Source organism: Myotis myotis, unplaced genomic scaffold (assembly GCF_014108235.1).
Source record: "Myotis myotis isolate mMyoMyo1 unplaced genomic scaffold, mMyoMyo1.p scaffold_m19_p_11, whole genome shotgun sequence".
In the NCBI taxonomy this organism is placed as follows: Eukaryota; Metazoa; Chordata; class Mammalia; order Chiroptera; family Vespertilionidae; genus Myotis; species Myotis myotis.
The window spans coordinates 76,617,138-76,631,497 of NW_023416315.1; the positions used below are offsets into that span (position 1 = coordinate 76,617,138).

The 14,360-nt window shown below is 40.8% G+C and overlaps 1 protein-coding gene across 3 annotated transcripts in view; it reads left to right on the forward strand.

Annotated features, from left to right (window-relative positions):
• BMT2 (base methyltransferase of 25S rRNA 2 homolog) overlaps nucleotides 1-2,686 on the forward strand; it is a 123,803-nt gene extending 121,117 nt beyond the window's left edge. For all 3 annotated transcript variants that reach the window (XM_036328928.1, XM_036328929.1, XM_036328930.1), the window contains exon 5: nucleotides 398-2,686. In XM_036328928.1, the coding sequence (XP_036184821.1) occupies nucleotides 398-1,027 (630 nt within the window). In that variant the 3' untranslated portion in view covers nucleotides 1,028-2,686. The remainder of the gene's footprint in view (nucleotides 1-397) is intronic.
• Nucleotides 2,687-14,360: the final 11,674 nt, after the last annotated feature.

The following is a 14,360-nucleotide window of genomic DNA, read 5'->3' on the forward strand; positions in this document are numbered from 1 at the left end:
GTATACCTGAAACTAATATAATAATGTATGTCAACTGTAATTGAAAAGTAAAAAAGTACTTAACATAAAAGAAGAAAACATTTCTATTAAATCTTACCTCAATTAAATTTCAAATAAGCCCTTATTTTTTAAAGATATGTATCTCAAAAATATTTCTGATTTCAAATTACATGTTTTTAAATGGGAACTAGGAATTATCTAGAATGAATTACTCTGATTTCTTTGACTAAAAGTTTTGATTGAATAACTTTGTGCAAATGGAATAATTTAGAAGGGAAAGGTACATAATTAAAGTTTGAATTATATAGAAATGCTTTGAGATAGTTTGGTATAAACTCTGTAATAAGGTGGAAGTAATTTTGGAATTCTAATGTGCCTTGTTTTTCCACTTCTGCAGAGTGTATATAAATGTGACTTCCTGAACTTGCAGCTTCAGCAACCACTCCAGCTTGCACAGGATGCTATAGATGCCTTTTTGAAGCAGCTGAAAAACCCTATTGATTCTCTTCCTGGAGAACTTTTCCATGTGGTTGTTTTCTCTCTCCTTCTTTCTTATTTTCCATCACCTTACCAGAGATGGATTTGCTGCAAGAAAGCCCATGAACTGTTAATGTTAAATGGTTTATTGCTTATCATCACACCTGATTCCTCCCATCAGAATCGTCATGCTATGATGATGAAAAGCTGGAAGATTGCTATAGAGTCCCTGGGCTTTAAACGTTTTAAGTATTCAAAATTTTCACATATGCATCTGATGGCATTTAGAAAAATATCCCTAAAAACTACAAGTGACTTGGTAAGTAGAAACTACCCTGGGATGTTATATATTCCTCAAGATTTCAACAGTATAGAAGATGAGGACTATTCTAACACTTCCTGCTATGTTCGATCAGATATAGAAGATGAACAACTGGCATATGGTTTTACAGAGCTCCCTGATGCTCCATACGACTCAGATTCTGGAGAAAGTCAAGCCAGCTCCATTCCTTTCTATGAGCTAGAAGATCCCATATTGCTTTTAAGCTAATATATAAACAGAAAACCTTTCATTCCAGACTCCTAAATTGCCTACACTGATCGGAAATACTAGCATGAACTCAGTACTTAAAACCTGGTTTGCAAAGGAGAAATGCAAAGGTTGACAGAGTTTGCTATTTTTTTCTACTTTTGGATTTTAAAATTTATTCTTATATAGAAATCTTAAAGTTTCATGCAGAGTGTGACTCTTGTCATAGCAGAAACCACTATTACATTAGCATTTAGCACTCTGATATCATAGAAAGATACCTTTTTCTTAGTATTATTGTGAAAAGTGAAGCATAATTTGCTATGTATTTTTTCATCTTTTCAATGTTGACTTTAAACCATTGCAGTGAGAAACTTTGGGATATGTAGAAAACTGTAGATTGCACTTTGATGGTTAACCAGTTAAATGTATCACAGAAATAGATGGATTTAGCTGTTTTGTGATGCACTTGTTCTTTTTTCTAACGAAATTGCTATCTGTTACAGAAAGCCATTTTCTTTTCAGTTTTATCTGGTGATCCAATATTTCCTGAACTTCTTGGAATTGATGGTAATTTTTGTCCTTGTTCTTGCTCATTTGGCAACATCAGATACTGGGGGAGAGAGTTCCCCCTAAGTGTGTATTGTAATTTGATTAGCACAGTACAAAAACCACCATTGCCAAAGTAGAGTTTTCATAACTTTCTTGTTGTTTTGAGCCTTGGTGTTAAATATATTTAACTGTGCAAGTTCACTTTTGTTTTTTTAAATGTAGAGTTCATTTACAAATTATCCTATTTAAGTAAGGAACAGTATAATACTCAATATTGACCTAAAACACCTTTGTGAAAGGGTTTGCACTTGTAAGAGAGCTTATGTTTTATCTAGACTAACTTTTCATAAGGGGTCCTCACCTTTCCACTAAGAAGGTATACTGCACTACAAGTCTGAAATTATATAGAAAAAAATTAAAAGTAATCTCTGCTGGTAGTCTAATAAAATGGTTTTGAGCTTTTGGTATTCTTATTTCTATATAATTGCTAACTGAAACTTTTCTTTGAAAATATAAATCATTCATTGGCTGTGGAAGTTTTCCCTTTCCACATTGATAAATCTTTCTGTGTTTCTGAATCAGAAGCAAATGGTTAAGGAGAAATATATGTCCAAACAAGACAAGATTTAGTTTAAATAGCTAAGAATATTTAGTCTGTGTTGTCTTATCAGCCAGAAATTGTGATGTAAATTATCATTTTTAAGAGTGCCACTGTGTGGATTTTTTTTTCAAGTGGTTTTTACATTAAAATTACCTCATACTGAGGTTTTTGCACTGAAATATCAGTTTCAGATTTCATGTTAATGTACGTGTGTGTGTGTGTGTGTGTGTGTGTGTGTGTGTTTAAAGAAAACTTGTATTTTCAATAGTTGATCCTAAATTTCATAAACTGCACTTCTTTACTCTGGTAAAACTGATGTTTTTGTGCTTATTGTGAATTGCCATAGTTAATTTTGAATGTCAAACTTTATTTAGAAGTACAAAGTGTATTTTTAAGATATAAATGGTTGAATGTGTGTACCTGATATTTCAAATTAAATTTCACATTCTGAATTAATGAAAGTAATACGATTGTAATTAACCTAAAAAAGTCAGTTAACTACATGCAATAAATATTGGTTGTTCAAATATGCAATAAGTAACTTGAAATTTTTCCTTTACTTTCAATAGCTTTTAATAGATTCTTTAAATAAAGATTGACTTTTCTTTCCAGTTAAGCACTGCAGGTCAAGTCTTGTAGCTCCCCTAAAAGAAAGAAAAAAAAACATGTGTTTTAGTAATACTTCTTTTACCATATTGTTTTCTTTGATTTGACTAAATACTATCTTAAGGGCAAAGAAAAAAATATACCAATAAAAGTGCTTTGAAAGTAAATGAAAACAGTGCTTTTGAGATCCTGGTGTAGGTGCTACCTTGGAGTCAGCATTTGTATTATAGCTAAATGTTGGTGCTATAAATACTTCTGATTTTTTTACAGATGTTGATTCTGCTCATGCTCTGAAGTGTGCATGTTGTATTTTAAGTAGTAGTTTACAGAAAAATCTCTCTTTATAAAAAAATCTCTCTTTATAAAACCTGTACTCCCACTTACTATAAGTTTCTTTGAATTTATAAATACCATTTGTTACTGTAAATTCAGCGTATTCAAATTAGGTTAGTAAGGATTTAAACGAACACATATTCTATCAAAGCCAATTCAATATATAAGTGTTAAAATATAAATAGTCATGTGGCTTGGTGCCAGATTATATGTGTAATATCAAGAAAAGTCAATAGAGCCTTCTAATACTGTATTAATATGGATACTCTTGAGAATGATTTCATTTGGATATAAAGAAGTAAGGGTCCTCCTGATGCATTCACAGTTGGATTCTCCAAAATAATTTGGTGTTTCAAAAACAAATGATCCTTTGGTTGGATTCTTTAGGATCAGTTGGTTTATATCATAGTTGCCAAGTGGCATACTTGAAAGTGTTTGTTGTATTTTTTCACATTTTGTGAACAATGCACATTTATTACAATTTTTTAATTTTCTAATATACATTGTCCATTACTTGTAACCTGAACGTTTTGTGTGTTTTGACCTATCTCGTTAAGTGGTTTCAAAATGGGGAGGCAATTTAGAACTTGAATGACTTAGAATTTTCTAGCTATGTTTATCTAGTCACTGTATGTCAACTATATCATACTCCACTTTCCTTGAAAGTTATTTACATCAGAGATACTTTTGGAAGTCAGCAAGTAACAATCATAGTTTCTAAAATGCCACAGGCCTTTTCACTAAGAATCCAAAAGATAACTTATTTCCCAAAGCCAGACATGGATGAAACATTCCCCGGAAATAAGGTAGATGGGTGATTGCTGGGAAGAAGAGAAGTAAGTAGGCCAAATCCCTGGAGACTGCCTGCAAGAAAGATACTTAGAGCTCCTAGCACAGATCAAAGTACCAGAGTACAGGCTGCTGTGAAAACAGTGGGGACCCGGGGATTTTAAAGTAATAAGATAACATTTTTATGGAGAGGAAAGGTGATGATCTGGAGCTGTGTTACCAGAAGGATTACCAAGATAGGAGGGACCCTGTTGGCATAGAGAATGGTGCCAATTGGAATGAGGAGCTACAGAATAAGTGGTAGGATGCCACACCTATCTCTTTAGTCTTGCTTGATTCTTTAATTGAGGATTAGTTACTACGCTATTATACTAGACTAGGTGCTGTAAGGAATAAATACTGTGCTCTTCAGAGCTGACAATGTAACAAAAAATAGCATTAACATGAGATAACAAAAAAAAACTTTAAAATTGCATAACAGCATATTCTTGTATTGCAGCAATTTGTGGTACATATCAAAGAAATCTGTTCACATGACCTTTTGGCTCATTCTTCATAGCCAATCTGGATGCATTTTACTTAAATATGGGTATCCCTCATGGAAGTGCCAAATGTAAATGATGTTGTTACTCCCTAACTCTCCCACAGCAATCCTCACTCCTACAGCTTCTATGTTGAAATCCCAGGGTGGGGAGGGACAAGCCTGTGCCCACCTTTGTACTAGCAAGTCCCTCTGCCTAGAATGTCTTTATTTTATACTGGATTTGCATGGCTAGTTTGTTATTAAGGTTTTGGCTTACATATAACCTCCTTAGGAATATAGCTGAACAAAAGAGTGAAGGTTTGGCTGCCTGCTGCAAGGAAAGCCAAACTTTTGAGGCAGGTGCTGGTGCAAAAGGAAAAGAGGTTTTATTCAAGAGCCACACTGCAGGACCTGTGGACAGGTGAACTCCTGTCTCAAAGACCATCTTCTCTTCCTGCTCAAGCCCCCTGTTCTTATAGGGATAGGGAGTGGAAGGGCCTTTTTTCCCCCCTATCCACTACCTTGTTAGCTTTTGGCAGGCTTGAGACCCTTCCTAGCTTTCAGCTCATCCAGGGCCCTATCCATTCATATTTCTAGGTCTTGGCATACTCAGTATAAACCTCTCCCTGTGCCATCTTGGCCAGTGGAGGAAGACTCCCCAGTGCTCTGACTGACTGCGGTAACAACTCCCCCCGTTCAAAACTCTGGACCCTTGTTATCTAAGGGGAAATGAATGGAGGTCTCATCTTCTGTAGTGTCTTCCAGCTGTCAAAGGGTATAGTCTTACCTATCCCCAGAACCAGAGATTCTTACTATCTACTGAAAGAAGAGGTGGATCAAGAATGGAGGGAAGCCTTTATGTGAGGGAGGACTGCTCTTTGGAAGATGGTATATATGGTGTCTAGAGGATGGAACTATTGAACAAGCAAAGCTGGTAGACTGCTTCATATTTCGAGAGCTGGTGGTGTTAATGGGCTTCCAGAGTGAGACCTATTGTGCAAACAAGTGTTTAGTGAGGGGTATGCCTAGTAGTGCAGGGGGAATTGTAGTGAAATCAGAAACTGAATAAACTAAAGGATCCCCATGATTTAATCCTGAACGGGGCTTTGGATGGCACACCCAACAGTGGGATAAATTTCCAAGGAAGCCACTGTCTGGGAAATGCAGAAGAAAATAAAAAGCAATATTGTCACTTAGCTTTGGGAAGTACTGTCCCTTTCTGAGAGAGGAATTTTAAATATCTTTCAGGAGTGCAGGTCCAGCTTTGCAATATCAACAGCAGCAGCAAGATCGAGTCCTCCTCAGGTGGTGCCCACTTTATCTGTGTGTGGTGGATCCAAGGCTCGATTCCTGTCGGCTTTAGTGAAGAGTGTGTTGTCAGCAGGACGTCATAGAGACTGGCCCATTGCTTGGCTAACTGCTGCTCAGGACCTTGAGACTTCCAGGTCTTTAGTAAAACTAGGTCTCCCGGCTGGAATGGGTGTAAGGGCTCATCAGACAGGTAGATAGACCTGCAATGAGCAAACTTATGCAACATTGTTAGTGTTTGCCCTAGATGATGTACATACGGCTTTTACATTTTCTATTCATGTTTTAAATCTAAAGGAGGTGTTCCTAAAACAGAAAATTGGAAGGATCTCCCATAAACCTTCAAAAGGGCTTAATTTAAGCCCACTTCAGGGCACTTCCGTAGTTCAGAACAAGGCAATAGAGAGTTCCTGGTCCCATTTCAGTTCCTGGTCCCATTTCAGATGTGTTCCCTGGCATATTTTCACCGGGGTTGTCTTTATTATTTGGTTCATTTTCTCAGTCTTCCCTGTAGATTGGGGTCTCCAAGATGCATGTAGTTTTTATTGAGTGTGTAGTGCCCCTCCTATCCTTTCTTCTGGGAGATTTATTGAAGTGAACAATGGTCCATTGTCACTTTGAATGTTGAAAGAAAGACCAAATCTAGGGATTCTTTTTTGCTTCTAAATATATTTTTATTGATTTCAGAGAGGGCGAGAGAGAAACATCAGTGGTAAGAGAGAATCATTGATCGGCTGCCTCCTGCATGCCCCACACTGAGGATTGAGCCCACCACCCGGGAATCAAACCAGTGACCTCTTGGTTCCTGGGTCGATGCTCAACTGCTGAGCCACATGCAACGGGGCTAGGGATTATTTCTTTGAATGGTTTTGTTACCTCACTTGGCTTCCAGTGTTGTTGGGATATGTATGCCTCTTCCTATCTAGAAAAGGTATCTACAAAAACTAATAAAAATGTAAAGTTTCCTGTGGTTTTAGGCATCTGTGTAAAGTCAAATTGCTAGTCCTCACACGGGCATACCCCTTTATATTGTACTCCCTTTCCTGTTGGAGCACATTCTTGTTTTAGGATTGTTTTTGGCAGGTTGTTTGGGGCACATATCTGACAGGCTTGTATAATCTTCTGAATAGTCCTTTGTAAGTGAGGGCTCTTCACATGTGGTCCAATGAGGCCTATTAAAGCATCCCTTCCACAATGGGTCTCTTCATGTAGGTGTTTGAGGATGAGATATACTAGAGCTTCAAGGAGAAAGATCACACCATGGGTGTTGAACTTCCATAGAGAATTAGGGTCATTGTTAGAGATTCCTCATTTACGGGCCATTTCTTACCTCATTCTGTGCAATGAGGTTTAAACTCTGACAAGTTCAGGTGGAGAATTAGAATCCCAAGAAGTGGCGGCCCTCGGGTGGCTTGTCTTGCTGCTTTATCAGCAGTTTGGTTTCCCTGGCTTGTTTGGGAACTGCCCTTCTGATGTCCTGGGCAGTGCATTATGGCAATCTGATTTGGTAGATTCACTGCCTCTAGCAATTTTAAAATTTCTTTTGCATGTTTGATGCACTTATTTATTTCCCAAGGTTAAGAGCCTTCTTTCTTTCCATGTTGCTCCATGAGCATGGATGGCCATGAAAGCATATTTAGGGTCAGTGTAGATGTTAGTATCTTTCCCTGGGATAATTCTAAGGCTCTTGTGAGGGCTATCAGTTCAGCCTTTTGTGCTGAGGTGCCTACAGCAAGGACGTGGACTCCCATTACCTGTCTGTGGTGACTTCCAAGTACCCGCTCATTGTTGACCATTCTCCATGAAGCTGCTCCCATCTAATTTAATAAAAGAGAAACATGCAAATTGACCATACCTTCGCTTCACCCCCAAGCCATGCCCACCAGCCAATCAGAGCGACTATATGCAAATTAACCCAACCAAGATGGTGGCTGGAAGCCACGGAGCTGGAGCAAGCAGGAGGATTGGTTGCCCCAGCAATGGAGGAAGCTAAGCTTCCCGCCTGCCCTGGTTGGCTGTGGCCTCCGCTAAAGGCAACAAAGTTTCAATTATAGAAGCTAAATAAATCCCAGATACCTACTTCCAGCCAGCCTCCACTGGGAGCTTGGGTGGCTGGGGGCTGTGGCCAGCCTGCAAACAGCCATCAGCCCCTCACCCAGACTGGCCACACCCTCATGGGGTGAGGGTCCCCACTGGGTGCCTTGGCCAGCTGGAAAACAGCCATCAGCCCCTCATCCAGACTGGCCAGGTACCCCAGCAGGACCCCCCACCCTGAAGGGGATGTGGCCAGCCTGAAAACAGCCCTCTGCCCCTCACCCAGGCTTGCCAGGCACCCCAGTGGGGACCCCTACACTGAAGGGGCTGTGGCAAGCCTGCAAACAGCCATCAGCCCCTCACCCAGGCTGGCCAGGCACCCCAGCAGGACCCCCATCTCTGAAGGCGGTGTGGCCAACCTGAAAACAGCCCTCAACCCCTCACCCAGGCTGGCCAGGCACCCCAGTGGGACCCCCACCCTGACCCAGGACACCCTTCAGGGCAAACCAGCCAGCCCCCACCCATGCACCAGGCATATAATAAAAGGGTGATATGCAAATTGACCTGTAAGTCATATAATAGTGTTAAATCTTATTGGTCATGTTGCATACTTAACACAATAAAGTTGTGTCGGATCAATTCTTGGTACCAGAAATCCATATAAATAAAAGGCTAAGTGACTGGTCATCCAGCTGGTTAGGTATGACGCGCACTGACCACCTGCGGGCAGACAACTCAATGCAGGAGCTGCTGAGCGACAGCAACTTTGCAGAGTGCCCTCTCGCACTTCAGGACCCCTCGGGGATGTCAGACTGCTGGTTTCGGCCCAATCCCCACAGGCCAGGCCAAGGGACCCCACCTGCCAGAGGGAACCCTGCTCACTCTGCAGACGCCCTTCGAGCCCCGGCACCGCCCCAGGTGCACGGGGAGGGATTGCGGGAGGTTGGATACAGGATGTGTCCAGCCCATCTTGCCCAGCCCCACCCCGCTGGCCATCTTCTAATTAATTTCCTTTCAATGTGCACAAATCTGTGCACTGGGCCTCTAGTCTTTATATACAAGTACAGGCACCTGATCTTTTAAAAAGTCCTCTGGAACAAAAAGGTAGATAATTACCATTTTTTTGTAAGTCAATCCAAATTATATCTATTTTTGTCAGATCTGCAAAATATATTTTTTTCAGTGTGTTGCAGAAATTAAATGATGAGTTTATGTGTGCCATACGATAAAAAAGGTTGTTGTAACCTGTAAAAGTTATTGATTTCGATCCAAGAAGTGTCACAGAGTGGTGCTCTGAGTTTAGTGAGGGGACCAGTGTGATGCATTAGTCTGGGTCAGTGGTCGGCAAACTGCGGCCCCTTGAGTGTGGCTCTTCAACAAAATACCACGTGCGGGCGCGCGCGCACGTACAGTGCAATTGAAACTTAGTGGCCACACTCAAGGGGCCAAAGAGCCGCATGTGGCTCGCGAACCGCAGTTTGCCAACCACTGGTCTGGGTTGAGGCTGACATCAAGATGACTAGCATATACTAGTAGGTAATTGAAGTAATACAGGCACTAGGACCTCAACTAGGGTACTGGCAATGGAAGTTAAAAGAAAATGCATGAAATATGATGGATAAAAATGAACAACACTGGCCTTCACAATTATCAGGTTTTTTTAGTAAATACTAGTAGCCTTCAACAACAAAAAATTTATGACAGCTACACGTCTCCTTCCTTGCTACTTGTAGTGTCCTACAGTGAAAGCCAGTCTCAGATTTAATACTACTACATAAATAAATATTTATCAATAAGTAGGCACAGAAAAACTACACAAACAATATTTTGTGACAGAGTACTAAACAGCAGTCTAGACACCAGGGGCCATTCTGAAGGGTATCAGTCTGGTAGAGTCAGCAAAGTCTCATACAACAGTTATACAAGGATGAAAGTGCCTGTACAATATTCTAGTCATGTATCTTGAATATCTGTTATTTCCAGAATGAAACATTATTTCTAATCCTTTGTGCTAATTAACATTCCTCTATTGAAGATTTACATAGTGATATTGGAAGCACTTCTGCATCCAACTAATAGTGAAGATTCCTGATTAGTGTCTTTCAGATGCTAATTACTCACCCTGGACTGTGCAGATTGAAGTTAACACAAGCGCAGACACCGTTCATTAGAGTATTCTAAAGTTGACTGACAAGAGATTGGTACTGGACTTACAGGGTGATCACACGTAAATCATATAAAAGTATAATCACTATATATTGTATGTCAACTGAAACTATATATTGTATGTCAATTGTAAGTGAAAAGTTAAGAAAAAATTCAAGTATACTGACAGGATAAGCATCAAAAACGGTTTCAAGATCACAAGGTAGAAGCTCATGTTTGAGAAAGATGAAAAAGCACTGTTTGAAAGAGGAATATTAGTGCTGGGGAACAGAAAACCTCTGTGGCTGATTTAAGCAGGAAAGAAATTTATTAGAAGATATTGGGCAGCTCAAAGGACTTCTGGACATTGAGGCTTGGACAAGCATGGTCAACAATGACAAACAATAACAACAGACCACAGACATGATGGAAGAGGGCTCTGGGATTGCGGTCACCATGATCAGACATCTTGAATCACTGAACCACTAATACTGGATGCCTGGCACCACCACTAGAACCACACTCTGCCCCAGGAGCCACCTGCAGTTACCCAGGGAGCACAGCTTGCTGGGCCCACTTTTTTTGAGTCAATAGCTTCTCAGTGGTGCGCATGATTGGCTAAGCAAATATTTCACATTTCAGTCTCAGCCAACAGACTCACAGGAATTCTCCAACACAGAAGGGAGTTTCCAGTGCAGTGGTACAAATTAAAATAACAAAAGGGTAAATGTCCATTAAAAGCAAGTTGAATTAGAAGTGATGATGATGTGTTCAAGTATAAACATCTAGCAGACAGTTGTGTGGCAGGATAGTAAGAAGCTAGGAAAATTCCTGGGCAGTGGAATAGGGAAACTGAGACAAGAAAATTACACAAGGCCAAACAGTTTGAGCAGCTTGCAGCCAGCTTGTGAACTGCAAGACCTTATCTTCCCCAACCAAGGTCACTTGAAAGCAAATTGTTTATACCTCCCCTCCCTAACCAGAGGATATGTAACTTAAATCACCCTGGTCTGGAAAATAAAGAACAAAGGCCCAATTAATGCCATTTGTGTCAGCTAAACCCAAGGACAGATAATGTCTGGTAACAAATAACAAAACCCCATTGAAGCCAGGCAGCTAAGATAACAGTGAAACAGACCAAAGAATAACCCAAAACTCCCCTATACGCTCATTTTGATGCATCAGCATATTAAAACTGCACCTAGTCAGGGCACAAGCCCAGGTTGCAGGCTCAATTCCCAGTGTGGGGCACACAGGAGGCAGCTGATCAATGATCCTCTCATCATTGATGTTTCTATCTATCTCTCCCTCTCCCTTCCTCTGTGAAACCAATAAAATTTAAAAAAAAATGCACCTGGACTGAATTCACCAATATAAAGGTACAGAGTAGCAGACTGGATCAAAACAAAACAAAACCTAACCATATGCTGCCTTCAGGAGATATATCTAAGCTGCAAAGACAAAAGTAGATTCAAAGTGAAAAAGTGGAAAATGATTCTCCAAGCAAATAAAACCCAGAAAAAGGCAGGTGTAGTTATACATATATGTGACAAAATACATTTTAAGATAACAAAGGTAATAGAGATAAAGATGGACATTTTATAATGACAAAGGGGACATGACATCATGAAGACATAACACTTCTCAATATATATGCACCCAATCAGGGAGCACCGAAATATGGAAAGCAACTCCTCACAGAACTAATGGTGGGAGAAACAGACCAAAACACAACCATAGTTGGGGACCTTAATACTTCAGTGACAGCTCTAGAAACATCATCCAAACAGAAAATTAAGAAATATTGGCCTTAAAGGACACAGACCAAATAGACAAAATTGACATTTAGAGAGTCTTTCATCCAAAAACATCAGATCAGACATTCTTCTCCAGCACACACAAACATTCAAAATGACTGGGTCAAAGAAGAAATAAAGGGTGAGATCAAAAGATATATAGAGACAAATGAGAATGATAATATGACATATCAGAAATTCTGTGATGCTGCAAAAGCAGTAACAAGAGGAAAGTTTATATCATTATACGCCTATCTCAAGAAACAAGAGAAATCCCAAATAAACAACCTAATATTACATCTAAGACTAGAAAGAAAAGAACAAAAGCAATCCAAATTCAGCAGCAGAAAGGAAATAATGAGAGCACTATTGAATGAAATAGAGAACAATGAGACAATACAAAAAATTCAGATATAGGCTTAAAAATGACGATGAAGTAAGTAGAAGCTACACTGACACTCTCCCAGGACCAAACTGGAAATACAACTAAAATACAGAAAAACTAGTAATAAACTGAATATTAGCTGGAGAGAATCCTCATAACCAAACATGGAAAGTGGAGACCAAGTAGAGACTGGTAAGGAAATGTGGAGACAGGAAAAGGCTGGCCAGGCTTTCACAGTCAGCAGCTGAAGGTCTGGAGGGATATCTCAGCTGTGGGGTGTTCCCACTGAGAACTCTGGGGTCTAAACCCCAGTTAGGGCCCCAGCAGAGAGCACCAGAACTGAGAAAGGTGCCCATATAACTTTGGGCTGTGAAAAGCATGGCGAGATGGCTGGAAATGCAGGCACCCTCTTACAGGGCCAATGCACAAAATTTCACATGGCAGCCACTCATCTTGGGCTCTGGCAGAGGGAGGGCAGCAGTGTGAGCAGAAGCCAGGTTTAGGGGCTCTGGGAGGGCAGCAACCCTGGTTTCCTGTGCTGAGTCATTCCCTCACGCTGCGGAGGACATCTTTCTCCAGCAGACATTAGCTTTACAGGCATGGATGGACCTGGAGAGGACTATGCTAAGTAAAATAAGGCAGGCAGAGAAAGATAAGTATCACATGATCTCACTCATATGTGGAATATGATGAACAAAGTAAACTGATGAATTAAATAGAACCAGAGGCACAGGACCATGGAACAGGCTGTTGGTTCTCGGGAGGCGGGAAGGTGGGCGGGTGGGAGTAGATCAACCAAAGAACTTGTATACATATATGCATAACCCATGGACATGGACCATAGGGTGGTGAAGGCCAGAGGTGGGTGTTCGGGGGCTAGAAGAGGTCAATGGGGGGGGGGGGGGGGGGGGCGGAGGGAGAGAAGGACATATGTAATACTTTCAACAATAAACATTTAATTTTTAAAAAATTAATACAACCAAGAGCTGGTTTTTTGAAAAGATTAAAAAATTGACACATTTCTGCCTAGACTTATTTTGGAAAAAAGAAAAAGACCCATATAAACAAAATCAGAAATGAAAGAGCAGAAATTACCACACACATCACAGATTTACAAAGAATCATACTAGAATACTATGAAAGACTATATGCCTTCAAATTAAATAATCCAGAAGAAATGGATAAATTCCTAGGAGTATAAAATCTTCCTAGACTGAATCGGGTAGAATTGGGAAATCTAAATAGACTGATTAGCAGTGAGGAGGTGGAAACAACTATCAAAAACCTCCCGAAATATAGAAGTCCAGGACCAGATTGCTTCCCCATTAAATTCTGCCAAACATTCAGACCAGATTTGAAACCTATCCTAATCAATCTCTTCCCAAAAGCTGATGAAAAGGCAATATTTCCTCATTTTTTGAGGTGAATATAACTCTGATACCAAAAGCTGGCAAGGACACCATACACACACAAAAATAATAAAGCTACACCCCAATGTCTCTGATGAATACGGATGCAAAAATCTTAAACTAAATACGAGCAAAGTGAATACACAATGCATTAAAAAAATAATACAACATGATCAAGCTGGGTGGGGAGAGGTAAAAGGGTAATCGGGGGATTAATGGTGATGGGAGACTTGATTCGGGTGGCGAACACTCAGTACCGAATACAGACGGTGTACTATAAAATTGTACACCTGAAACCTACATAATTTTGTTAGCCAATGTCACTCCAATAAATTGAATTTTAAAAAGCTAAACATAAAGAGAGTCTCTAGTAGAAAAGGAGGCAAGAAGGGCTTTGAAGGGGAGCCTAAGGAGCTTGGGCTTTAGCCGCTCAATGGACACAGGCAGGTATTATTATTCCAAAGGTATTAAAATAAAGAGCAGCATCGCCTCCTGCAGTATTTTTTATTTTCTGTTAATCCTCACCAGAGGATGTTTTCCCACTGATTGTAGAGTGGGAGGGAGGGAAAGAGAGAGCGAGCCAGGGAGACATGCATGTGAGACCCATAGATTGGTTGCCTCCTGCGCCCGCGCCACCAGGCGGGGAATCGAACTTGCAACCCAGCAGGTGCCCTTGACCAGGGATCCAACCCGAAACCCTACGGTGCGCGGGCCCGCGCTCCAACCACTGATCCACCCGGCCAGCGCGCTGCGGTATTTCCACGGGAGGCGTGGCCGTCCCGCTCCCGGGTCTGAGCGGCCGGAGGAGGTGGCCTGGCCGCCGGCCGGACACCACGGCTGCGACCCTCGGTGGCCGTCCCGCTCCCCGACCTC